Source organism: Bubalus bubalis, chromosome 6 (assembly GCF_019923935.1).
Source record: "Bubalus bubalis isolate 160015118507 breed Murrah chromosome 6, NDDB_SH_1, whole genome shotgun sequence".
NCBI classification, from domain to species: domain Eukaryota; kingdom Metazoa; phylum Chordata; class Mammalia; order Artiodactyla; family Bovidae; genus Bubalus; species Bubalus bubalis.
In genome coordinates, this window is record NC_059162.1 from 23915876 (window position 1) to 23943874 (window position 27999).

Sequence of the window (27999 nt, forward strand, 5' to 3'; positions counted from 1 at the left end):
TTAAATTATCAATATTTATTTAGGATATCGGGAATTTATCCTTAACTTCCTTAATGTCTTCAAGTGTCAGATCTTATTTAGCCAAGCGCCCCTGCTCTAGAAGTCTATTCTTGCTGACTGCAGGTCTGGGGAGTTTTTACTCTGATAGGGCATTTATTCATTTTCCCATCTCTCCTTTCACCATTTTCAGTCCATCCACCCATCTATCCATCCTACAAATGTTTATTGAGATGCTGCTATATGCCAAACCCAGTACGAAGCATATAGTTTCTTGCTCAGAGACATGTAAAGTCTATTTATGGAGAGAGACCAATGAACATCACACATTATAATAAGGATTGTAATAGTATAATATGCAAAGCCCAATAGGAAACCTTTAACAAGTAGCCAGGTAAGAATAGGTGATATTTGAACAAGATCTTAAAAGATAAATAGGAATTTGCCAAATAATAATCATAAAAGCTACTAGCTCTTTATTTTTTAAGAGGGATTTTTCAAGTTTTGTTTATGTATTTTAATTTTTGGCCACATCCTGCAGCATGTGGGAACTTCATTCCCCCACCATAACTTGAATCCACAGCGCCTATATTAGAAGGTGAAGTCTCAACCACTGGACCACCAGGGAAGTCCAAAAACTACTCTTTCTTAAACTTAGGGGCTAAGCATTGTGCTCTGAACTTTATGTATATTATCTCCCTCAATCTTTCTCCCAACCTAATAGGGTAGGTATTATAAACCTCATTTTATACACAAAGACATGGAAGAACAGAGATCAAAAAACATTCCCAAGTCTCACAGCTTGTCAGTAACAGACCTGGCAATCCTATGTCTGTATGACTCCAAAGCTTATGTTTTTAACTATATTATTTCTCTGTTGTCTACAGATAGGAGTATGATTTTCGTTGAGGAATATTTTATGGTATAGCTCTTCTGTTCTTGGGTACAGATTTCCATAGTTATTTCATAGAAACATAGTATATTCAAATAGTTTTAATCACTAGCTATTTCAGCCATTGCTGATCTGCTCTTTTAAGATCTCTGCTTTCAGAGGAGGATTTCGGGCAAGAGAGCAACATATACAAGGCAGTGAGGCAAAGAAGAGCATTGGCATGTTTGAGGAAGATGAGGGATTTGGGGTGGAGTGGTTGAGGGTGCAGGGATAAGCTGCTGGCCAGGATGGGATTGAGGCAAGAGGGCATCACACACCCTATGATTTTGTCTTCCTCCTATGGGCAAACTCTGCAGTCAGGCCATCAGCTGTCTTTCTTTACAACCTGGAGAACTGGATCAGGTCCTGATTGATCTCAGCAACCGATCGGCAACCTAAAAAAAAAAAAAAAGTAGTTTAAAAGCTCATTTCTCTGAAACCCCAGTCACCACCCCACCATGGGGATAGAAACAAGCCTTGACCCTTGCCCTCACCCTGATAAAATGTTATATATACAGAACATATCTGGGAATTGTTTTGTAAGCCTGTGCTTGTGTCCTCGTTTAAAACAGCCATGGCAAAATCGGATGGTAAAAAACATAAAAGCAGTATTTCAGCCTTTTGAAAAGTCAGTTTGTGTGCAGTGAATATCCCTGACTACTGAACCACCAGGGAAGCCCCTGGTGTTGATGATAGGTGACAAGAACGGCAGGTGAGGGATGCGTAAATAACTCATAAAATGAACTAAGTCAGCAGAAGCAGGAATTTGGAGCCAGAGGTGCTCTCATCAGAAGAGACAATGATTTTGACAGCTCCGGGTTTCCACGGGGCAGACAAAATTGTGCAGCTTTGGAGAGGGTAGACTTCCTCAAGGAGCGCAGAGATGCCAGAATAGAAACTGCTAGTAGTAGAAATAAATATTTAAACTATGTAAAAATGTCTCAGTAGTTGCATCAAAGTGTGTGATACCATTTTGAGACACTCTGAAGTATCTGTTCCCATGTAAGCCCTGGTGCTGTTTGTGTACTTGTTCTGCTTATCAGTATAAGCTCATCAGACGGAGTCTTGGTCCACATGGTACCAGGGACACTGCCTCGTTCTTGATAGAGGTTCACTAAAGGTTTAACAATGAATTCATAATTACAATGTATTCCTGTTTTTTTTTTTCATTCTTGTAAATTAGGAGGATATTCACACTAAAACACTTCGGCTAAATTAAAGCAAAGTGGGTAGTTTCGAGCAATAAAACTCAAGAAGATTCAGCCCCTGTTGAATCTTCTGTTTCAGACCCTGTCCCTTACAAGAGATGAGACCTAAGTGAGGTCTGTGTACACATGATTTATATGTGCACGGTTTTGTTTTCCAAGACAAATTGGGATTGTAACATTCCTATATGTACAGTTTTGGCATATGGTCTCACAATTAGGAAAAGATGATTTCTAAGCTTATTTTGATTTCACAATAGTGCAAATAGGGTTCTCTTCTCAGGGCTGAGATGTCACAAGGTCACAGAGGAAAAATGTCACACATCTCCAGGAGGTTTAGGATAGAGAAGTCATATTGACTGATCACCTCCTGGGTTCTGGTTTTGTGTCAAGCATCTTACATGCATTGTACAGGGAAGGGCTGATCTTGGACTGCAAGGAGATCCAACCAGTCCATCCTAAAGGAGATCAGTCCTGGGTGTTCATTGGAAGGACTGATGTTGAAGCTGAAACTCCAATACTTTGGCCACCTGATGTGAAGAGCTGACTCATTTGAAAAGACCCTGATACTGGGGAAGATTGAGGGCAGAAGGAGAAGGGGACGGCAGAGGATAAGATGGTTGGATGGTATCACTGACTCAATGGACATGGGTTTGGGTGGACTGTGGGAGTTGGTGATGGACAGGGAGGCCTGGCGTGCTGCGGTTCACGGGGTCGCAAAGAGTCGGATGCGACTGAGCGACTGAACTGAACTGAATGTGAAACTCTATGGAGTTTCACATTATGATTTTCTATTTGAGTAAGTTCCACTGAAAACACAGCCCTCCTCACCTGAGACCCCCGTCTCCTCAGGGATCAGCTTGGGGAGTCTTTCCTGTGGGACCAATACCCATAAAGAATGCTGAGGGATGCCCTTCAGCCTAGGTTTTCTCTTCTCTTCTTCCCCAAACCCTCCTGCCCATCCCACATTTGGTTGTTGGTTAGTCATTTTTCTCTGCATTTAAACAGTACATTCTTATTGGAGAACAATTAGAAGGAAAGAAATATAAAAAGTTAGGCATAAAAGTATTCATCATCCTGTTTTCTCTTTCTTTTTTTCCTGACCCCATTTAAAAAGAGTGCTCTCTACCCTTTATTTCAGAAAAAGATTTTCCAGCCTCTATTTCCATCCCAATGGTTGTTAAGTATAAACTTTTGGTGGAATAAAAAAGCTTTGTTATTGTGAATTCCCCCTCCAGGCTTCTGTTTTAAAAGTTCAGACATAATGTCACAAAGACAGGAGAAAATATTTGGGGGAGCAACAGAAGTCACCTCAGTCTCTCGGAACCTGCAGAAACTCATAGATCTTTCCATCTCTCTCTCCCTCCCAAGGGCAAAAGACATCAACATGATATCTGTTCACACTTGTGCCCTCCTCGCCCTCATGGGAGAGACTTGGTAACCTTGGGTTATTTACTAACTTATCTTCATAGGCTTTGGCCCCAAATGGACAGTCCTGGTCCTTGATGCCTTAATCCACTCCCCCAGTTTTTTTTTTTCCCTATTAATCTACTCAGTTGAAAGGGACTGGCATTAATGCTGGTCTAAGTTTTCTAGCTTAAACTACTTAAGCCCAAAAGGCTGAGTTCACAGCCCCAGTGAACACTATGTAGCTTAGATGCTGAGTACAAGGTACTTGTTTAAATAGCTGATGAAAACCAGACTAGAAAAGACCTGGATACCTTGCCTTGTGCCTGGCAGATTGGCAGACACTTGGTAGCATCATCTGTGGAAATAAGTCAATGGCACAAAAATGACTCCACTTCAGATCTCTGGATTCATCATTTTGTTACTTCTGGAGGAAGTTCCTATTATTACCAAATTTTAGAATTGAGGCATGAATGGAGGTCTTATTTGGGTTTATCTTGTCTGCCTCTCACATTACAATCTATTAACATCTACAGCAGACAAAGACAATTAGAGACAGAGCTGCCGATGACTGGCATTTGGGCAGGCTAATTTTCTATGAGACAGCTCTAGGCATTTTAGGACATTTAGCATCCTTGATCCCTGAGTACTGAACACCTCCAACACCAACCCTGCATCATTGTGCCAATGAGAAAAAAGGATAAGCCACCCCCACCCCCAAACCAAATGATTCTGAAGAAGGAAGTTACCATCATTAGCCGAGAATCACTATTTCACAGGATCACTGGATTCCAGTGATCACATGGATTTGCTGAACACATATAAGTTTTTATGAACACTGCTTTATAGTTACCTCATTTATGCCTGATACCTGCCTGTGTGTAACTCTGAGATGTTCAAGTTTGTCTTGCTGCCTGTGGTTATTCAGGTTGATGTTTTTCCTTCTCTCTGTTCTGTTATCCTGCTTGCTTCCACCTTTCCAGTTCCTCCATGCTTTCCCTGTGACTTAATTTCCCTACTCTTCACAATCCATGAATCTTTCTTAAAGATCACCCCCAGAACTACATTTGACAAGTTTGATGGGATCTGAGCAGGCCACAGTGAGATGGGACCCTCTTTACCACAATCTGAAATTGCACTTGCTTTTGTAGCAGAGGTATCACATTCTGAGTTTGTGCTTGACTGGCTCAGATGGTAGAGAATCCGCCTGTAATGCAGGAGACCCAGGTTCAATCCCTCGGTCGGGAAGATCCCTTGGAGAAGGAAATGGCTGCCCACTCCAATGTTCTTGCCTGGGAAATCCCACGGACAGAGGAACCTCGCAGGTTTACAAATCCCCAGGGTCACAAAGAGTCAGACAGGACTGAGAGACTAACACTTTCATTTCACTTTTGTCTTGGGGATTTCCTCTGTGCTCTCTCTGGGTTTGGGGGAGGCAAATGAGAAGGAAGGGCCCGAGCTTCTGTTCTTTAGACAGCCTGCTTTCAGCTCTGAGTTAGGAAAAACATGGTAAAAACTTACCTATTAGGGTCATGGAAGTGTGGAATTCATTTTTTAAAATGTCCAAAACTTCCTTAACACCATGTTCACCCTGCTCACAAGACAGAGAAAAGAGGAGACACAAAGTGGCATGAAGGAACATCCTGACCACAGGCTGAGTTTCAATACTAAGTGAGGGGACTTCCCTGGTGGTCCATGCTGTCAATGCAGGGGGCCTGGGTTTCATCCTTGGTCAGGAAACTTGATCCCATACACCTTGACTAAGAGTTTGTGTGCCTCCTCTAAAGAACCCATATGCTGCAACAAAACTGAGGATCTGGCGTGATGCATGCAACTAAGGCCTGGTGCAGCAAAGTAAATAAACATTAAAAAATACTTCTACGTGAGCTCAGAGCTGTGGTGGGGTGGATGGGGGCTATCTGTGAAATTTGAACTATGTTGGGAATAAAGGAAAGCAAAGAGGAAAAAGGTGGGGCTGAGAGCTCTTGAAAATTTACAGCATGCTGTGGGAAAAGTGTGGAGGGGCAGGTGAGGTGTCACTGTCCTTCAGCATCTGTGGCACCTCCAAAACCTGGTTAAACTTGGGGGTTAAACCACAGAAGCACGTGGAAACAAATGAGAAGTGGGGTGCCTTCCGGTTGGTTTTCATTTTACCACTCTCACCTTGTAGGCAAGACCCCACAGAATGGGTCTCCCCACAAAAACGCACTTAGCCCCGAGGGCTAGAGCCTTCAGCACATCGTTGCCAGTCCGGATCCCACCATCCAGGTACACTTCAACCTTCCCTTTCACAGCGGCCACCACTTCTGTCAGGGCATCGATCTGAAAACAAGAGACAAGTGTGGCTCAGAGACTTCCTTTTGGACTCTCAGGGCGTCACGGGACAGCATTGCCCCCCGGGTTTGGCTGGCTCCAGGAGGTCTAAGCTGGGGCAATGCCTCGTGCTTCTATGCTTGAGGCTGCAGGTGCTGTCAAAGCAGGGTAGCTACATTCCCAAGGCCCAGGGACTCTTTCCAGGCTACCCCCTCCTGCCCTTTCCTGCTCTGACAGAGTTCAGGTGTTTACAGCTTAGAAGAAACTCTTGGTATTTCTTAACATCCCTGAGGGGGCATTTTTCCATTTGTAGTGTTCGCTTTTGTGTGCTGAGTCACTCAATCGTCTCTGACTCTTTACTGCCCCGTGACTGTAGCCCTCCAGGCTCCTGTGTCCATGGGATTTTCCAGGCAAGAATACTGGAGCAGGTTGCCATGCCCTCCTCCAGGGGATGTTCCCAACCCAGGGATTGAACCCAGGTTCCTTGTTTTTCCTGCATTGGCAGGGAGATTCTTTAGCACTAGGGCCACATGTTCTTTTTATTTCATTTTATTTTTTACAAACATTTTATATTGGGGTATAGCCAGGTAGCAATGTGGTAGTTTCAAGTAGACAGCAGAAGGATTCAGGCATACATATACATGTATCCACTCACCCCCAAACTCCCCTCCCATCCAGGCTGCACACAACGTTTTAATCTTCTTCTTTTTAAAGGACATTTTGACTTTTGCTTCTCGTCCACTTTCTCTGCTTCTAAGGTGGCACAATTAGAAATGTTCATCATTGCTAAGGCCCTAAGTCTTTTTGGCAAAATAAATGTGATCAACTGTGACCCTAGTGTCTGAACCACAGCCTGTTCCATGTAACTGGACTGTAACTTATTTCTGACTCAACACATCTGAGCAACTTGTTCCTGACTCCCTTACGGGGTATCTGAGACATGGGAGAGAAAGACAGCGGTGACATTGTAAGAGCTTGGTTGAAGCCTTAGAAAGACAAAACAAAAACGCCTGATCACTCTGGCTGCCTCTCTCAACTGGATCTTTTCTCCCACCTTTTTTTCTCTTTCATTCCCAGCTGTGTGGTCAACAGCCCTGTGAACCTAAGGTGCCCCAGACTGAGCTATGTTCCTGGGCACCTCCAAGTCTGTAAGGAGGGGTGATGGCAGAGTCTGGGGGGAGGGTCCTGCAGGAAAAGCTTATGGAACTGCCTCAGGGCTCCTGTTCTGTCTCTTTGAGGAATGACTGAAGAGGAGGAGTAGAATCTGCAGCGGAAGGAGTCGATTGAATTCTGCCTGAATGAGATCCTTTGGTGAGACCAAGCAGAGTATGAAATCAGGGAGGAAAGAGCTTTGTACTTTCCAAGTGGGTGGGGGAGAATTGAACATTTTGTTAACCTACGTGTAAAGACTGGAGAGAATGTGCATCAAAATCAGGGTATTTTTACAGTCCCACCATGGTACTATGTGAAACATTTCTACCGAAGGCTCAATAGCTGTGGCACTTGGGCTTAGTTGCTCTGTGGCCTGTGGGATCTTCCCGATCCAGGGATCAAACCCACGTCTCCTGAATTGGCATGCTGTGAGAAAGAAATAAATGTACTTGTGCAAACTCTTCTGCCCTGTGCACTTAGTTGCTCAGTTGTCTCCAGCTCTTTGCAACCCCATAAATCGCACCCTGCCAGCCTCCTCTGTCCATGGGGATTCTCCAAGCAAGTATATTGGATTGGGTAGCCATGCCCTTCTCCAGGAGATTTTCCCAACCCAGGGATTCAACCCAGGTCCCCCGCATTGCAGGGGGATTCTTTACTGTCTGGGCTACCAGGAAAGCCCTTCTAGTGAGCCACATTGGACAATGGAACTGAGAGTAGTTTAAGAAGCACAATCGGGGGTGAATTTCAGCCTGGGGTTCACTCAGTATGGCTTGAGAGTTAACTTTTGATAAGCCACAATAGGGCATTCATTAGAGTCTTCTGGGGCCAAAGCTAGCTTTCCCCTGGTTCTGGAAGGAAGCACAGGAGTGTTAGATATGGAACATTACAGAGATGGACTATCACTGAGACAGTCACACCCCTCACAAGGAGGGACTGGGTTGAGAAGAGTGAGCAACTTACCCCAGGCACAAAATTTAAAGGGTGTCAAAAATATAAATAATATTTGAATACAATGTTTACAAAAATCAAATGGCAAACTTTGACCTGCAAGCTGGGGGCTTGTTTTTATAAATAAAACTTTATTGGAACCAGGGCCAGGTTACAGTGAAATGAGTGAGGCAACGTTATGCAAGTGCAGGATCAGATCCTATCTTTGTTAAAACTGTTGCTATTCACTGTGGATTTTTCTGCATTAATTTTCATCTTTCAAATGGTTCATGAAACTATTATTCCCAATTCAGTTTTTTTTGGCATGTTCTTGAATTTTGAGCCAAGGGTGGGTCTCTCACTTGGTACTCTCCCTGGATGATCTTGGGTTTGGCTGTTAGGTCAGATGGCCTGGGAGAACAGCATGTTGATCAGTGTGATGGGGCAGAAGAAACTCTTTTTGTTCTGGCACCTTCCTTCATCACTGCTCATTCTTTATTGAGGAAGTGCAGTGGGAAAATTAGTGGGCCATTTATCCCCACTCCTCTCTCAGAACTCCCTGAGGGAGCAAGACTAGCTAAACTGATTAATGAGAGACAGCCAATTATATAATGTTTTATTAGAGTTATTTCAAAAGTCAGTATTCTACCCTGTTTGCTGCTGGTTGGTGAGGGGCTCTTTGCTTTCTGTTCTTATTGTCAGCACAGTTGGGTCAGCTCAGGACCTGCTATGCTCTGCACCCTCAATTTTGTCAATTACTGGATGCATGAGAGATGGCTTTATGCGTATCCTTGAAGGAGTTGGGTGAGAGAGCTCAGCACATGTTCTGAAGACCTACATTCTCCTAAAGTCTTAGGTCAAGAGTTGGGATGGGAAGTAGGAGGCTTGACCATTCCCTGTAGTTCAATCCGTGCTTGTTTGCTATGAGGTAGAACCTGGTAGAGAGGAGGAGGCCAGTGATTGGCATCTGAAACCTCCAAGTTTCATAAGCCTTGAAATGTATAAACTGGCTGGTGTAGCTTTTTCTATTTCCTGTAATTCTTTTTAAAGGAGAAATTGAGAATGTGCTAAAGATTTCAGGATGGTCACTGACGTATTGTTTAAAAGAGTGAACCCTTGGAAGCAATCCAGATGTTAAACAATAGGAAGTTGGTCATATAAATTGTCCATTCATACTATACACCATTAAAAACAAAAGCAAATTTATTGAAGTAAAATGATGCTCTTGATATATTGATAAATAAAGAGAAGAAAATTGCACAATATCATATATAGTTTTCAAACCTAAAATGTTACATTTACAGTAAGTTGATTACCAAACTATTGTCATTAATAATAATGATTTTTATCTTAATTCTTTTTGTTTAGGTATATTTTACAATTTACTTGCAGTGAATATGTCCTACTTAAAAGACCAAAAAAAAACCCACCAAAAAACCTTAAGAGGAAAAAAACTTATTTCCATTTCTCAGAATGAGTCAAGCAGCATAGAAGAATCCCTTGAAAAATACAAGCTATCAATCTCCATGAACATCAATGAACTTCCTTTAAAAATTCTTTCCCTGCCTCCCTCCTTTTCATTTTCTTTCCCCAGACTCCATCTCTAATGGACAAATTCATCAGCTAGGGGAAAATTTAGACTGTCTTGGATTTTTAGCAAAAGATTCATAGAGCATTTTAAGTTTTACTGTGAAAGTTATTTATTAGCTTAAGTGAGGCACCATTTCTTCCTGGGATGTGTCATATGAGAAAATATGAGGTTCCAATCCATGCAGACAGGCAAGCTTCCAGCTGAATGCTTCTTCCAGAAGGCAGGTGACCACTATGCCTTGGGAACAACTCTTCTATCAAATTTCACCTTAACCACTTATTAACTGTGTGAACTCACAAGTTACTTAACATCTCTACATCTCACAGTATCCTCATCTGTTAAGTAGGGATAATAATGCAGGACTGTTGTGCGCTTTAGAGATGACATATGTTGAGTTTGTAAAAATAGCCTGGCACACACTAGACTATTATTAATGATTAAAAGTCCTTCATATATATATACACACACACACACACACATATAACCTTCATATATATATACACACATATAACCAACATAGTCGGTTAGGGAGAGGGGAACGAGCACCAAATATCACAGAGTGCCTTGCTGTGGACACACATACAAATGCATGTGCACACACACAGCACTTACAAACACACCCACTCTGAAGTCATTCTACTTACTGAAGCAGGAACCTCATCAAGCTGCCTCCCACCATGGTTGGAAACAATGATGCCATGGACATTGTGCTTCACAGCTAACTCTGCGTCCTCTTTTGTCAAGATCCCCTTAAGGATGATGGGCAATCGAGTCAAACTTTGAAACCAGGAGAGATCTTCCCAGCAGATGGATGGGTCAATTGGGGACATTTGGAAATAAGGCATTACATTTCCCTGTGGGGAATAAGAGAACCTTAGCCTTGAATTCCTTTGAGACTCTCATTCCAAAGACAAGGCACATTTGAAAAGCCGCCATTTGTAAGCTTGAAAAGAAGAACCATAAAAGCCAACACTACTTCTAGCTCCTGTCCAAACAAAACTTTTGTTAAAGAATTTCTACTCCCATTGCTTATTTGTTAACCATTACTTGTGTCCATGCTCAATAATTTTTCTAAGACCTGGGAACACAAAAACAAATGAGACACAGTCCTTACTTTCAAAAAAACCCCCCAAATCTCAGAGTTTATTAAGTGAGATAAATAAGCAAAAACATTTATAGGCCAATGTGATTGTTGTGACTGAGGTATGTACAAGGTAACAATAACTAAGCAAGACTTCAATAATCTTAAGTCAGATATTGCGTGCCTGCTCAGTCATGTCAACTCTTTGTGACCCTCTGAACTGTAGCCTGCCAGGCTCCTCTCTCCATGGAATTTCCCAGGCAAGAATACTGGAGTGTGTTGTCATTCCCTTTTCCAGTGGCTCTTCCCCATCCAAGTATCAAACTCACATCTCCTGTGTCTCCTGCATTGGCAGGCAGATTCTTTACCACTGAGTCATTTGGGAAGCCCATATTTATCTTTGCTCACCATGTGAATCAAATATCTATAGGCCCCAAGGTATCCCTGGAATCTGAGCTAAGATACCAGAAACCCTCAAGGCCAATTTGTGGCTAAAGGGTAGAACTATTGAGTCACTTGGCTGGATATCACAGCTGCTCATTGGCTGAAAAGGCTGGTATCATTATTTCTAATGCAGTCAAGGGATTCCAACTTTACCACAGCTTTCTCTCTCTGGGACACTTCATCCCATTGGACTAAAGGATTTTAATGGAGGAAGTGCCTTTGTAATCACCTTGTTCAAAAAACTACACTGTAGCTCTCTGGTGCCTCATGAATGAGTTCCAGGTGTGCAGAGATATTGCTGCCCAGTTTTCAAGGCAGTCCTGCTCCATAGGCATTCACCTTGAATAGGAGCATCTTCTTCACATGGTCCATTTATCTATGTATGATCGTTTTCTAAGTGTGCCATAAAGTAGAAAATGTTGGAAGAAACTTTTACTCTTCTGTCTCATGAAAAAACAAAAAAACAAAAACTCCTTTCCCTAGCTTTCTTATTTCCTAACACCCAGCCCTGCCCAGAACACTTCTGGGGACAGGCTGGCCAGCTCCAGAGGTGAGAACAATTTGTCTTATATTCTGCTTATCTGGAAGTTCTGAGCAGCAGGAACTCCATCTGCTTTTTGAACTGCTGCATCCTTAGTGCCTGGCACAGAACAGGTATAGAACAATGACTTCTTGAGGAAAGAAAGAAGAGAGGAAAGAGGGATGGAAATCTGCCTCGTTACACCTGCCCTCCCAGCTCTGGTATCTTTCCTACCATCTCAGGTGATCCGAGATCTTTCAACAATAACTTCTTCATCAAGTCCACTTGGTTCGTAATGTCATTTCGTCTGTTGCCAACTTTGGGTACATCCACAGTGATGACCAGAGCTTTGAAACCCAGGGATTCCACCTTTTGGATCATCTGTTTGTTTATCTGCCGGTTCGGGTGCACATACAGTTGGAACCACCGCAGGCCCCTGGGGGCAGCAGCAACGATATCTTCAAGGCTGCAGCTGGCATATGTGCTGGTGATGTAGCAGATACTGGCTGCCTGTGCAGCTGTAAAGCAAATGATACAGCTCAGGTTGGAGGGCAGTGACATTCTGAACTGGGGTGAAATGCCCTATAGGTCTGTGTTCTCTCTGGCCAGCTTGCCTGTGAGTGAAGATAAAGCTTGACTTCATTCTTCTTCCCTATCGGGCAGGCATCAGAGGTGTTTGATCAGACTGCCTGGGTCCTCCACTGTATAACTGGTCTTATAAACTCTGTATTCCATTAAAATATTTCAGGCTAGAGATGACATTGAGTCCCCAAAACCATTTCCCAAAACCATTTGAACATGTTGCAGCTTTCAGATAGGAAATGGACATCTTATGAACCCATTAATGAAGCAGAAAGGAACCAAAGAAGGTGAAGGTTGAGAACATAATTCCAAGGAGAAGACTGAGCTTTGCAGTAGAAAAAGCATGCTATCTGGAGGTAGAAGAAAACTAGTTCTACAACTTCTTAGCTGTGTGGCCTTGAGTCTCTTTTTCTTTATCTGTAAAGGGGGAAAATGATAATATCACTCTTATAGGGTTGTTGCAAGATTAAATAGGATACCAGCTATGGTATCCTTTTTTTTTTTTAAAGCTATGAAGTGAGGTACTGTACAAATGCTAGTAATAATGTTGTTGATGATGGTGACGATGATGTGCCAATTGCACCTTTCTCATTTCTCATTTTAATCATTTTCAAGGAGGGGATTCCCCAAGAGGTTAATATCACTACCATTCTACAACTCACGGGTAGAGAATTTGACCTAATCACAATGAATATTTTCAGTTCCTAACATCAACAGGAGATAACGCTTTCTCCTGCCCAAAACAACCCAACACCCTCAACTATGAAGATTTAGTAAAGCAGTCATATTCATACAGGGTATTCATATTTTAACTCAGCCAAATTTGTTCCTAACCAGATGGATGTCACTTTAGCTCTAGTATCCTTGGATTCATCACTTCCTATATCACAGAGTCAAAGGAAAAGACCCCAGGGAACCCTTGGGCAACTTGAGAAAAAAAGATTTGATTTCATTTGAAGATGACAAATGAATCCCAGGAATATTTTTGCCCCCTGCCCTTCCCTTCTCCTCTCTTCTTGTTTTTTTGGTGGTGGCAAATGAGGAAAGAGACTAAGATGGGACTAGGAAGAAGACAAAAGCCAATGGAAAATTTTTCTCAAATAAGATGATCAAATCAACTGTGGTTTTTCGGTCATTAAGTTGTGTCCAGTTCTTTGCAACCCATGGACTGCAGCACACCAGGTTTCCCTGTTCTTTACTATCACCCTGAGTTTGCTCAAACTCATGTCTACTGAGTCAGTGATACCATCCAACCATCTCATCCTCTGTCATTCCCTTCTCCTCCTGCCCTCAACCTTTCCCAGAGGATAAGAGAAATGGGACATTTGGACAAGAGCACCTTCCAGGACCTCATGTCAGGAGTAAGGTCATGACTTTCTCCTCATCCTGAATTAAGAGACTCGGCATTTAGCCCCAGCCCTGGCCCATGAGGGCTCAAAGAAAGGCTTCCCCCTGCTGGCCACACTAAGCAGCCCTTACCCCACAGGGCCAGTGCCCCTTTCTTGGCATGGCTTGGTGGGGTTTTCATACTCTCCTATTCATCTGTAGCTCCCTCCCACCCTAACCATTCTTTATAATGGAAAACTGGTATTTCCTCAATCTTAGGTGAAATATTAGGCAAATGTAGCTTTAACTGTTCCTTTTCCTATCCTTGATTCCAACCAGGTTCATGTCTGTAAGCCTCTTCCATAGAGAAGCTGGTTGCCCCTGCCCTGAAGGACACGTCTGCACACCTACAGGGCCTTGGGAGGGGAGCCTCAAGGTGGGGGCAGCTCACACCTCTGGCTGTGCTCATTTCTCCATCAGGCCAGGCGAGGCGGTGGAAACCTGTGGGTGCGATACAAATGGGAGCGCTGATCTCTGCTCCTTGGATGGTGGTCCGCATGTCCACCTTAGACACATCTTTCAGGTACCGGGGACGGAGGCGGATTCTGTGCTGGACAACAAAGAGATGTTCTGTTGGTGGGATCATTCTCCAGCATGAAGGTGCTGCTGGGACCTCCAGATTCCTGGCACAGGTCTAGGACCTCACTGGGTCCCAAGAAATCACTCGTGGGGTCAGTTGGCTGGTGAGGCAGTATAGACAAGCGGGAGGCACCTTTCTTCTGGAAAGCCTCTCCAAACCCCCTATTTCACATTAACCTGGCCTTCCCTGAACTCCCACTGCACATATAGTCTTTCTGTTCTCTGCCTGCTCAATCAGAGTCTGTGTCTTGGAGCCATGCCTCCATGACCAGACTCTCAGCATGTGGAGGCTTTGATTGATGCATCATAACAAGAACTAGAATGGATATAAATGAGCAGGGCATAGTTGTAGGCTCTTCTCTCTTAGGTTAAACACAAGTCTGTGTTTGTGTGTGTTGCTCAGTGATGTCCAACTCTGTGACCCCGTGGATATAGCATGCCAAGCTCCTCTGGAAATCTTGCCAAGATTTCCCAGGCAGGAATACTGGGGCGGGAGTGGTGGGGGGTTGCCATTTCCTCCTCCAGGGATCATCATGACCCAGGAAACAAACCCAGGTCTCCTGCATTATAGGCAGATTCTTTACTATCTGAGCCACTAGGGAAGCCCAGACACAAGTCTCTTTAAGGCAAGAAAAGGTCATTGCAAGAGGACAAATCCCAGAGAAGTGTCACATTTTTTTTTTTTTTTTTTTTTTGGTTAGAGGCTAATTCATTGAAGATCTGATTTAAACACTACTTTATAAGAAGGTAGGGAAATTAACAAGTGTTAATTATATGAAACACATTTGTAAGTCCCAACAGAGACTTAGTTAGCTTCGGGGTCCAAAAGTACTTGTTTTCCACAAAATACTATTATTCCTCTACATAAACTGAGAAAAATTTTTCTGGAAATGCTGATTGTGCAAACTTGGGTCAGAGAGCCTCAGTTACTTTATCTGTGAAATAGGAGTAATAATTCGACTTTCCTAATAGTCTTGTGAAGACACATGAGAGGAGGCAATTAAAGTGTTTAATATAGTGCTCAATAAGTATGAAAACATAGAAGATAGGGTTCACCTTGTGTCCCATTTTCCAGTTTTTTCTGGCCTCGGTATCACAGAGGTCAGCAAACATTTTCTGTAAAGGGTTAGATGGTATATATTTTAGGCTTAGTGCCATGAGGTCTTTGTCGCAATTACTTGGCTCTGCTGTTGTAACATCACAGCAACCACTGATAAGATGTAGATGACTGAGCATGGCTGTGTTCTAATAAAATTTTATTTATGGACATTGAAATGAAAATTTCTTCTAATTTTGACCTTTTGTAATTCCTCTTTTGGTTTTTGTCAATGATTTAAAAATGAAAAAAAGCCCAGCCTTAGCTTGTGGATCATCCAGAAACAGTGGGCCCGACCTGACCATCCAGAAATAGGCAGTGGGCCTGACCTGACCTGTTTACTGACCCCTACTTTACCACTGTTGTGCCAGCCCAGCTCTTCTCTCTTGAATCAATCTCCTGCTCTCCCCAAGACTCCTTGGGTCTCCATGTTTCCTCCAGCATTGAGCCCTCTCTCCTGTTTTACCTCCAAGCTGGAAGTTCAGGCATTCAGGAGATTTAGGCTTACCCAGCTGGCTTCTCCTCCCTGCCCTGGGGGCTGGAGACCCTGAGACTGTTGTGCTATCTTTTCAAGTAGGAGAGTCAGCATGATCGGCAGAGGGTGACTCACTTGTGCTAGTTGTGCAGAGGCACTAAGATAAAAGGTCTCTCCACCCATCCTATCCCCAGTTACCCACTCACCTGTGGAGAAAACCCCCCAAATCCCCACCACCACCAAAAGCCCATTACGATGTTTTGAATACTCTGTTCTTTGGAGGCAGAACCAGGACTGCTACCTTCCAAGGAGCTTTCGCCCTGGGCACCTTAGCTTAGCAATAGAAAGGATACGGAAGACCAGACTTTCTAAACGCCGCCATGTTGTCATCCCGCGTGCAGCAGTCATCAGCTCCTCCTTCGATAAAATCCCAGGTTGACTTAGATAGGTGCTCCCGTGCATGCGCCCGAAAGTCTCTCAAACACACCAAGGGCATTTCTGGACCTTTAAAGGAAAAACCAAAACCAACCAAACAAAACTCAATGAGAATTCTTCAGATAGTTGAGGCCGGTGAAGGGGTAGGGGTGGACTATAGCACAGAGCTGTTTGGATTCAATGTGAACCCCCGTGTAATCTTCATCCACAAGGAGGGGCTGCCAGAGAGGCTGATTCCCAGACTGAGAGCAGGGGGTCGTGCTGCCCTCCTATGCTCTCCCAGCCCCGGCTCCCACTCCTGGTTGTTGGGTCTTCTCACTATCCTTCAGGTCTGTCCCCTTGTTTCTAGGCCTGCTGCCTCAGATCTTATTGAGGCCCCACCACCTCATATAAGATTATTATGAAAATTTCTTGTCTCTTAGTTTCCATCTTGTCTCCCTCCAGCTGTCTGGGACTTTTCTAAAATGCAAGTCTGGCCATGGCTGTTGGCTTTCAAGTGCCCATAGCGTGGCATTTGCACCTTTCTAGGACCTGGCTCCTAACACCAGCTTAATTTCTTGGTGGCTTTTTCTCGTCAGCTGAGTCACTATAAACAATTTCTGAACATTCTGGAAGGCTATTTCGTATCTCTGCCTTTTGGGAAGGAGATCCATCAGGGCAAGAAAACTGGGTCTGAACAGAGATCAATATCTGGGAGTTCCTAGGAACCTCTGGGTATATGAATACATGGGGCAGTTAGTTCATTATCTGGTAGGAAGCTGACTTTTTGCAACTCTTTGGCTGCGTCATTGAGCATGGTGCTAATTTTGAGCCAAAGAAAATGATACATGCTCTCTCCATTCATTCCTATCCCCTTATTTGAACCTCGTAAATACATGGAGCTTGGTACTTCTGCTATGACCATCCCTGAAAGAGGAAAAAGGGCAGGATTAGGTGGCAAATCTCTCTAGTAGGAGCAAGTATCTACAGAAATCCTGAAGGCACCGGTTACGGTCAGTCTCAGCATGTAGAGCTTCCGCATAAGAAGGTTCCACTATGAAGGGTGATGAAATTTGTAGTACGTAGCTCAGCACATCTCCCCAGCGGTTGGCCATGGGGTGAGTTACCCAAAGCCTGTGGGTAGAAACTAAGTGCCTACCAAGTTATCATCTGAAGGATGCAGATAAGACCCAGGGACTAGGGCTTCCAACACTAATGAGGCAACTCCCTTAATGAATGATGGGACCAGAGAGGCCAGATGAAATGTGGGGTGTTGGGAATCTTGGTGGAGGTGGGATTCTGTGCCAGAATCCAGTTATGTCAGAGGAAAGTAGCCTAAACACCCGCTTGAAAGGCTAAGCAGAAAGAAGTTATACAACAGATAGGAAGCACCCCTGGGATGTGCCGTGAGTTGTGCAAGGAGGCCTGGAGGTGGACTTTGGAGCACAATCACAGAGCTTTTTGTGGACAGCACAACCTGTCATGGGCAGAGAGCAATTGGGGTGCTAAGTTGAGTTTGGCAAAGTGCAGGAACAATGTCTAATTTATCTCATTCCTATCTGACCCTTAAAGGCTCAGTGACTTTCAGTGAATGAATTCATCATTGTATTTATCCAGCTGTATTGCAATCAATTATTTAAACCTCTCTGTGCATAAAAGGGTTAATAAAGCAGACCTGAGAATGCTAGACCTCGGAAAGCTTGCATAAAGTTTGGACCTTGGCTGAAGTCTGGGAACTTGGATTCCAAGCGGGTTCCCACCATCTCCTGATAAGAATGTCTCTCTGTGTCTAAACTATTTGTGCAAACAATGTGCTCTATGCTGAACATCTGCTTTCTCTCCGAGAGTCCAGAATTTTGGTACGGGTTAGGCAGACAGTGTCCCTGTGACCAGCTCCCAGCAAAAAACCTTGGGCATCAACTTTCTAAAACAAGCTTCTTGGGTAGACAACGTCTCACAAAGTGCCGTCACAGCTCATTTTGGGAGGAATTAACTGCATTGTCTGTGATTCTACTGGGAGAGGGCTCTTGGGAACTTATGCCTGTTTTCCTCTAGATTTTGCCCTTTGTCCCTTGCTGATTTTGCTTTGCATTCTTTCACTGTAATGAATCATAGCCTCAACTGTCTACTGTGTCCTGTAGATCTTCCTCATGAATCACTGAACCTGAGACCCCCAACACACTTTGCCTCCCCAAGCAGTGGGACGCTATGTGACACTGAGTTGCTGTTCATAAGTGTTCGTTCCTTGAATTTACCATTCCCCTGTGTATCATCTCTCTGCTTTGTGGGCTGAGAATTCATCATCAAGTTTCAGCTCCCAGTGTCTCAACAAATCCCCATATCCTAAACATTACCCGCTCACAGAAATGTTCTTCTGCAGACTTTTAGCATAAAAACTTAACAGTATTTGCTTCTAATCTAAAGGAAATGGTACGGCCTCACTCAGAATCACTCACCTGGGATAATGTGAATAAAGCTGCTTGGAAATAAAACGCACCATCTTTACATATAGCAAACACAATTTTATCGAATGTCTATCTACTATTTCCTTTTTCACCTATTTCCTTTTTGCTTCCTAGTGAAGTAGATGAAGGTGTTAGTTTCCTCTGAAGAGAATGGAGCCTGGGAAACAAATACCTTGTAGTAGAGCCCTGAGCCTGTAATTTTTACTAGAGGTCTAACATAAGGTTTATAACTGAAGAGAAGGACAACTGTGTTGTTTAAGTTTTCCCTATTTGGGAAGGAAACTAAGCACTATATGTTATTATGAATTTCAGTTTGACCCATATTGACTTTAAAGCCACCAGAAATTAAAGAGAGGGTCCAAGTTGTCTAACGGGTATATTTTGTATTCCCATTTCATTTGACCTTCATTCCAGCATTTTTTTCTTCTTTTCTCCTCTACCCCAATTATGCAAGAGGAAGAGAAAAGGGAGAAAAGGATGAAAGTCTTTTGCTCGCTGATCAACAGCTTAGCTCATTTTAGCTCATTTCATCTGTTTAGCTTTTTTTTTGTCTAGGGTAAAAAAAAGATGAGGTGCAACTTACATACCAGTAATAAGGAAACTAAAACCTAAGTGTAAAGACACTCAGTGGTACCTGTTGCTAACGATCTGAAGTTCACATCTTCCCGAGTGAGGGAAAGGGGAAGTTCATAGACTGGGGCTGGTTAGCATTTCAAGGCAGATTTTGCTTTCTTCAAAATTGCTAAGTACCTACCAAATTAGGCTAGATAACAACCTGTCTTCCTCTGGAGTTTCATATGGCTCATATGTTGATGTCTCTTTAGGAATGCTTTGACTTGGATGCACTCTGTAATAAATCTCGGGGTGAGGGGACATCAATGCGCAGGTGGCTGAGATTCAAGGGAGAATCTCAGGGCTATCTCAGATGACCTGCCTCCAGGATCAAATGCTTGCTGTCCTTTAGACCATGTGGCCTTGTCCCCTGGGAGCTTATGCCAAGTTTCCCAATGGAGTGGGAGAGATAACATCAAGGCTACACGTTGGGAGTCTTGTTTGAGACATTACTCTGTGCAAGGTTGGCTGCCAGTGCTTTAATCTCTGTGAGTGACTGTCTTAAGGACAGTGGCTGCAAAGCCTGGAGCCATTGCCATAGCAACAGTGGCCTTGGAGCCGGAGAGGCTGTAGCAGGAGGAGGCCCTGGGAGTGGAAGGTATGGGCAGGGGAAGGAGGGGTGCTGGCGTTGCTGGAGCCACAGGCAGTGTCGGGACCAGGGGATGGGAGCCAACAACACCCATAACTGAGGCAGGCCAGCCCCCAGGGAACCCTGAAGTGAGGAGGAAAGGTCAAGATCAGGGACTCGGATTCCTCTGTTGATAAGACATCAGATGAATGGATAAGTAAGTTGTGGTACATATAACACAATGGAATATTACTTGTCACAAAAAAAGGGAATGAAACTGGGTCATTTGCAGAGATGTGGGTGAACCTTGAGATTATTATACAGAGTGAAGTAAGTCAGAAAGAGAAAAACAAATGCCATATATTAACGCATGTATGTAGAATCTAGAAATATGGTATAGATGATATTATTTGCAAAACAGAAATAGAGACACGGACATAGAGAGCAAACATATGGACGCCAAGGGCGAAAGTGGGGGTGGGATGAATTGGGAGATTGAGATTAACATATATACTCTATTAATACTATGTATAAAATAGACAACTGAAGAGAACCTACTGTATAGCTCAGGGAACCCTATTCAGTGCTCTGTGGTAACCTAAATGGAAAGGAAATCCAAAAAGGAGAGGATATGTGTATGCGAATAGCAGATTCACTTTGCTGTACAGCAGAAATTAACACAATGCTGTAAAGCAACTGAACTCCAATAAAATGTAAAAACAAAAACAGGACTTGGACTCTCAGGAACATAAGGTCAGATATCAGAGTAAAGATGGGATGGGAGTGTCCCTAACATTGGCATGCCCTGAGGAACCAAGGATGGCATTTATATGGGGGCCTGGAGGCAGAGAGCCCGGTGTGGGTCTGACAGGTGCCGGTAGTCTAATGCTGCAAGAATGTACCCAGGGTTCTATCAGCCCAGGGTCAGCCCTGGCCTTTTCCCTGAGGCTTCCCACACTGAGCCGAGGACTCAGGACCCCTTCCAGGACAAGAGGGCTGTGGTTTTGTTTTATTCTGTTTGTGCAATAATAATCTGTCCTCTCCAGCCACCACCCTACCATCCTTTCTCATGAGCTGGTTTTTCTCCCCAGTCATTAAAACTCCCCTCTTGAGCTGTGGGCACATCTTCCTATGAAGAGTAATACATGCGGGCTCTTCAGAAACTATTCTGTCACTAACTATGGAGACTGTCTTTGTCTTACTCTAGGAGCTCTGTTTAAGGAGAGTGTGAGGTTGTGAGGGGAGGTATATTTATATTAATGCTCATTCTGGAGCTGTTGTGACGTAACTAGGTTATTAGTGACCCAGTGTTCCACCTCTGCGGATGGTAATGATTGCAAATCCTGCCTGGTGAGAATGAGAATACAGAGCGGCTGTGCTTGATGGAGCTGAGAGGGACTTTAGAGAGATGGAGAGACGTCCACAAGTTCACAGCACAGCGGAATTAAAAAATGAGCCTGGGTCTCCTGTCTCCATGCTCAGTGCTCTTTCTGACGTAGTATGTGACTCAGAATTTCTCTGAAGAGCCTGGTGAAATTACCTGGAATTTGCTTCTCCTTACGTGGGCATTAGTTTCTAGCGTAGACCTGAGGTTTCTAGAGACTGAACTTGTCTACACTGGATTTTATCATTCCAACTCCTCCTGACCCTGCTTGGTTAGCCAATATCAGCAAAAAGGGGCTGAAGCTGGAGGAACAGAATAGACTCTTGCCTGTGTAGTCAGTGGACCCACACTTGTTGGGGATGGAGAAGCAGTCTGCTTCAGAGGAGGTTACTGACACTTAGCTCTATGAGCAGAGGCAAGTTATTTCCCCTCTTTGGACCTCAGTTCCTCACTGGAGAAACTGTGGGTTTTATATATTTAGGTATAATCTCCACCAGATTTGGGGGGCTTTCCAGATGGCACTGGGGCTTCCCAGCTGGTGCTAGTGGTAAAGAACCCTGCCAATACAGGTGACATAAGAGACGCAGGTTCCATCCCTGGTTTGGGAAGATTCCCTGGAGTAGGAAACGGCAACCCACTCCAGTACTCTTGCCTGGACAATCCCATGGACCGAAGAGCCTGGCAGGCTACAGTCCATGGGGTTGCAAAGAGTCAGACACGACTGGGTGACTAAACAACAACAATACCAGATTCGAAGCCACTAGAAATTAGTTGGGCTGATGTTTTTTGAGGTCCTCATTCCATGCTTCCTTTGTCCATAAAAATGCAAAGACCTCTGTTTAGATGGATCATGTTAGCATTCTTGTTCAGCACTTACTTCATGGTGATAAAGTGCAGAGCAGGGAACCAGCCCCTTATCTAGGCTGGTTCCTGACACCAATCAGCTGGAAGCTCACAGACATCCTTTGTTCTTCCTCACCAACCTTGAGGCTGGTTTTTACAATCTCTTCTGACCCTGTGGTGCAACCAAAGGCTTCAGCGGGGAACACTTTCACCAGTCAGGGCACTGTTTCCCTTTTACAGGCGGGTTCTCACCCCACCTGGGTTCCCAGATGGCCCACCAGCTAATTCATCATCCTACACACGTATCCTCTTCTTTCCCTGATTTCTCCAAACTATTGGTTGCTTTTTCTTTCAGGAAACCTTTCTCACTTTTTCCCTTTCCCTAGTTTCTCCCGTCTCCTTCCCTTTTCCATTTGCAAACCAAAAATAACCCCCTTGTGGTGGATGAGACTGGTGTTGTGGAGTTCCTTGGATTATGAACAAAGTGAAAAAGTTCTGAAGTCACGTTGCTGCTGCTGCTGCTGAGTCGCGTCAGTCGTGTCCAACTCTGTGCGACCCCGTAGATGGCAGCCCAACAGGCTCCTCTGTCCCTGGGATTCTCCAGGCAAGAATACTGGAGTGGGTTGCCATTTAGACTTGGTTAAAGAAAACCTCCAAAGCCTTTGAATATAGCCTCAGGGGCACAAGATTTCTACCCTCTGTCCCCACAGAGTTCTTTCTTTGTCTAATTAAGCCTGCTTTTCCTCTTCATCAGCATTTATAAAAACAAAAGAAACTATTTAGTAAGCAACTTCTTCATTTTCAGTTTTAGCCTATTACTAGCCGTACAGGACTCTATACTCATTTGCATTGCAAATATGCTAATTTTCTGCTTCTCTGGAAATCAAGTGGGTATTTTCAGTAACCTAGGAATCCAGCCACTATCTTAATAGCTTTCTTTCTATGGGAAAATATGCGCTGAGTTCCCAACAAATGACCTCCTAGTAGAGCTTTGGAGCACAAGCCTCGTTGTGAATAGTGTGCTTTCTATGGGCTGTTGGCTATCCTTTAGGACATACTGGGAGACCTTGATCCAAGGGTTCACAGGGTGTTTGCAGAGACTGGGAATTTTCTTCTCTTGAGCAGTGGAATCATTTGATTACACAAAGGCCCTTGGAGACAGCGTGTGGCTCCTTAATAACAAGAATAGTGACGATAAATTCGCAACCATTTATGGAATGCTTTGTGACGTGTCACGTGTAGTGTAACTTATTTTAGGTGCATTAATGTGTAATCTCCAAACACAAATATCATTATCCTCATTTTGCAGATGAGAAACCAGAGGTTCAGAGAGATTAAAATATTTTGCCCAGCGTCACATATCTAGTCATATACTCTGACTCCTGTGGCTTGGCTCTGAAGCATCACGAAAAGAAGCAAATATCTGCAGCCAAGTGTGGTTTGTAGGGTGAGAGCTGGCATCGAAAATGGTGAGAGTCCCATTTTATAAGTGAAAAAAATTAAAACTCAGAAAATTCAAATAAGTTGTCTCTATTCACATGATGAGGATGGCAGGGCCTGCCTAGGAATTCCTCTGGTTTGCTCTGAATATTGTTTAGTTTGCCAGTACATGGTGTTAGTGGTTTGCTAGGCTTCCCAGATGGCGCTAGTGGCAGAGAACCCGTCTGCCAATGCAGGAGACATAAGAGACGTGGATTCAATCAGGAAGATTCCCTGGTGGAGGGAATGGCAACCCACTCCAGTATTCTTGCCTGGAGAATCCCATGGATAGAGGAGCCTGATGGGCTACAGTCCACAGGGTGGCAAATGAGTTGGACACGGCTGAAGCAAATTAGCACACACACGCACAAGATTAGTTCAGGTCTCTGCTCTATAGGGTCAGAAGAGTTGCACAGGGACTTGCCTGGTGATCCAGTGGTTAAGACTCTGAGCTTCCAACACATGGGTTGTGGGTTCAATCCCTGGTCAGGGAATTAAGATCCCACATGCCTTGTGGCATGGCAGAAAATAAAAGAGCTGCACAGAGTGAGCCTGATCAGTTCCCACAAGATCTAGGCCACTGGGAAAGGTGTCCTGTGTGGAGATCACAGCCCTGCACCTTCGTTTGCTCAGAAAGGGTGAAGCGCACTAAACAGATGTCAGAAACTACACAAAGGTTCAGAACAAGCTCTGAACTCTACTATTTTCACTCCTGACTTGAGGTCTCGTAGGCATAGCTCTACGCAGGAGTGGCAGCTCCTGAGAGGCAGCAGGAGAGGAGTGAGAAGACAGAGAAGCTGCTCACGATGCTCCATGAGACATCAGTAGCTGAGGGAGCCCATGGAGCCAGGAGCACAGGATCTCATAAGGGTTATGTCTTGGGAAACATGGGCTCAAACTCAGCTCTGCTGCTTGTTCACCAGGTGCCTTGAACAGGTTATTTCTAAAAGAAGATTATTAATGCCTGTCCCACAGGGCCTCATGAGGAGTAAACACTGCTGCTGCTGCTGCTGCTGCTGCTAAGTCACTTCAGTCGTGTCCGACTCTGTGCGACCCCATAGACGGCAGCCCACCAGGCTCCACCGTCCCTGGGATTCTCAACACTACAGTCCACATAATGTTCCTAGAGCAGTGCCTTGTATAGACTAGAGTGACAGTGGAAATGTTAGTCACTCAGCCACGTCTGACTCTGTGACTTCATGGACTGTGGTCCAGCCTTCAGAGGACCAGGCTCCTCTGTCCATGGGATTCTCCAGGCAAGAATACTGGAGTGGGTTGCCATGCTCTTCTCCAGGGGATCTTCCTGACCCAGGGATTGAACCCAGGCCCCTGCTTTGCAGGCAGATTTTTTTACTGTCTGAGCCACCAGGGAAGCTCTTGTATAGATTAGACTATCCTTAAACGGTAGAACCATTGGCATTCTTTCTCTTGTTGATGACATTCTCCTCTGAGGCTCTGGAGGTTGAAAGTGGATTTCACCTTCGAGTAATTCTGTGATGGTATAATTTATTTTTTTCCTTTTTTATTGGAATATAATTGCCTTACAATGTTATGTTAGTTTCTGCTGTACAAGAAAGTGAATCAGCTGTATGCATACATATATCCCCTCCCTCTTGGACCTCTTCTCCCTACCCCTCACCATCCCACCCATCTAGGTCATCACAGAGCACCGAGCTGAGCTTCCTGTGCTAAACAGCAGCTTCCCACTAGCTACCTATTTTACAAATGGTAGTTTATATTTGTCAGTCCTAATTTCCTGATTTATCCCAACCTCCCCTTCCCCTCCTATGTCTGCATGTCCATTCTCTAAGTCTGCCTCTCTATTCCTGCCTTGGAAATAGGTTCATCTGTACAATTTTTCTAGATTCCATGTATATGCATTAACATATAATATTTGTTTTTCTTTCTGACTTACTTTACTCTGTATGACAGACTCCAGGTCCTGGTGATGGTATAATTCAAACTGTGTCGGATTTACTCGTTGGTTAATCCCACAAAGCTTGTCTAATGCACACTCTCAGCCAGGACGAGCAGAGGCAGTCACTGTTGCGCATGTGCTCCTCGATGGTTCCCAGCTGCTTATAGGTAGACAGGTTTTATAGGGCTAGTTCTGGTCAATGGGCTAGGAGCGGAAGTGACATGTGTTCATTTTGGGCCAAGAATTTAAGAGATTCTATGTGACTCTCTTTTTTTTCCTCCTGTTACAACAGCCAGGGGCCATGTCCATCAGGAGGCATTGCTATAGGATAAAGGTAGCTTAGATCCCTGAATCATCACCTGAAAAGGAGGAGCCCTGGAGATCAGTTGTTTTTTTGTGAATAAGAAATAGATGTTTGAATGTTAAACCACGAAGAATTCAGGGTTTATTCCTTACCACAGCAAAGCCAAACCCAACCTATTATATCTAGGCATCATGCCAAACACTACAGGTTAAAAAAAGAGCTACATGATGTTAGTCTCTATTCCCAAGAAGCTTACAGTCAAAAGAGAAGGTGGATTTCAACAGCTGACTCTCCTTTAGTCGATATGATGTTGCCTATAACAGAAATCCTTTTCTAGGAAGGGTTACCCAGGAATGTGGGAATATTCCCGTTGCTTCTCAAATGGTAGCCTGTAAGTGATGTTCCACTCCATCTAGTCTAGACAAGCTCCAATTCTCATCTATCTATAAAGTTAGGTTATGGCTGTCTATCCCACAGAGCTCTTATGAGAATCAAAGGATCTTGTCAAATGCAGAATAGCCTAATGATAATAGTGAGTTATCATTTAAATAATAGTAATGATAATAGTAAATTATCATAGTAAATTATTACTATTACTTCAGTAGTAAAGACTTTGGAGTTTTGCTTCCTGTTAGGAGGTAGGATATCACAAAAAGCCATTTCTCCCTTGATCCTGTTTCCAGACTCTCTATTACAATCCACTGATCTGGGTATCTTTCTACCAACACCACCCTGACTGATCACTGTTGGGGGCAGTTCTTCCCGGACTGATCCATAGATTCAACTTGAGTGCATGCATGCTCAGTCTTTGGGAACTTATGAATTACAGCCTGCCAGGCTTCTCTGTCTATGGGATTCTTCAAGCAAGAATACTGGAGTGGGTTGCCATGCTCTTCTCCAGGGGATCTTCCTGACCCAGGGATCGAACCTGTGCCCCCTGCATTGCAGGCAAATTTTTTTTACTGCTGAGACACTGGGGAAGCCGGATTCAGCTTGACCCAATCATAATTTCAGGAGGCTATACACCAGAAGGAATTGTTACCTGGTTCCAAGTAAATATACTCCCCAAAGAAACTACACCAGCCCAACTCTGTCTGACAACATTAACTTTTTGCTTTTTAGAAGCAGTTGCTGCATCACTGTTATCCTCTGTCTGTGGCCACGAAGCAGTGGTCAAGTGACAAAGTAGATCCCCGAGGGCAGGAACTGTGACTTTTAGATTTTCCAGAACCCTTTCAAGTGGACATCTTTTAAGCTATCTCCCCTCCGAAGGACATCCATAAATACTCCCTCGGGGCTGTTCCTTGGTGGCCTAGCAGTTAGGATTTCAGGCTTTCATTGCTAGGGCCAGGGTTCAATCCCAGGCCTGAGAACTGAGATCCTGCAGGTTGCTTGGTATGGTCCCCCCCCCTCCAAAAAAAAATTACTCCCTCAGGTGGTTCTAAAACTTAACTTCCCTAGACATAGCCTCTCTATCTATAGTTGTTTTTTTTTTTTTTTTGAGTATGATTGTATCGCAATGTTGAGTCAGTTTCTGTTGTACAGCATAGTGAATCAGCTATTTATGTACATATATCCCCTCTTTTTTGATTTTCTTCCTATTTAGGTCATCACACAGCGTTGGGTAGATTTCCCTTGTTATACAATAGGTTCTCATGAGTTACCTAGTTTATATATACTACTATGTATAAAATGGGACTTCCCTGGTGGCTCAGATAGTAAAGAATCTGCCTGAAATGCAGGAGACATGGGTTGGATCCCTGGGTCAGGAAGATCCACTGCAGAAGGGAATGGCTGCCTCCTCCAGTATTCTTGCCTGGAGAATTCCGTGGACAGAGGATCCTGGTGGGCTAAAGTCCATGGGGTCGCAAAGAGTTGGACACGACTGAATGACTAACACTTTCACTTTTTAACTTTTTTGTATATAATAGATAACTCATGGGAACCGACGGAGTGACTCTGCGGCAAAGCCTTCCTTTGTCAGGCCCCTCAGTGTCCTACTCCCTGCATCCACATGGCATCTTTCTGCCAAGACTCTGCCTTTGAAGACTCATATTTGAGCACCTCCAGTGCCTCCTGAAGTCTCTAGCCTTTCTTCTCGTCCCACCTGCCACCTGCTCTCCCACCCCAGTTCCAAGCACACGGGAGACAACCAGCAACACACCTGGTATTAGCCTCTTCCAGTGCCTGGGGATAGTGGTGTCCGGCGGCAGCCACCCCGATCTTGGCTCACAGCTGGCTGTGGTGGGAATGGCAGGTCTCCATCCATAGCACACTGAAGACAGAAGAGGTTCAAAGTTACAAGTTAATCTTTAATGGGAACAAC

General features: G+C 44.1%; 1 protein-coding gene across 7 annotated transcripts; it reads right to left on the bottom strand.

Annotated features, from left to right (window-relative positions):
- On the bottom strand, positions 1-27998 carry HAO2 (hydroxyacid oxidase 2). Of its 7 annotated transcripts, none has more exons than XM_044944476.2 (9): positions 27838-27994; positions 22007-22144; positions 15988-16190; positions 13888-14081; positions 11803-12086; positions 10168-10377; positions 5704-5862; positions 5062-5131; positions 1-1323 (listed from the first exon to the last, which is right to left on the bottom strand). In XM_044944476.2, exons 3-9 carry the CDS (start codon positions 16146-16148, stop codon positions 1268-1270), a joined length of 1134 nt encoding a protein of 377 aa, XP_044800411.2. In that variant the 5' UTR covers positions 16149-16190; positions 22007-22144; positions 27838-27994; the 3' UTR covers positions 1-1267. The 7 variants fall into 7 exon arrangements, with proteins under 7 accessions (XP_044800411.2, XP_044800410.2, XP_044800409.2 ...); XM_044944475.2 differs by lacking the exon at positions 22007-22144 and adding an exon at positions 25367-25526 and having other exon boundaries at positions 27838-27993; XM_044944474.2 differs by lacking the exon at positions 22007-22144 and having other exon boundaries at positions 27838-27989.
- Position 27999: the final 1 nt, after the last annotated feature.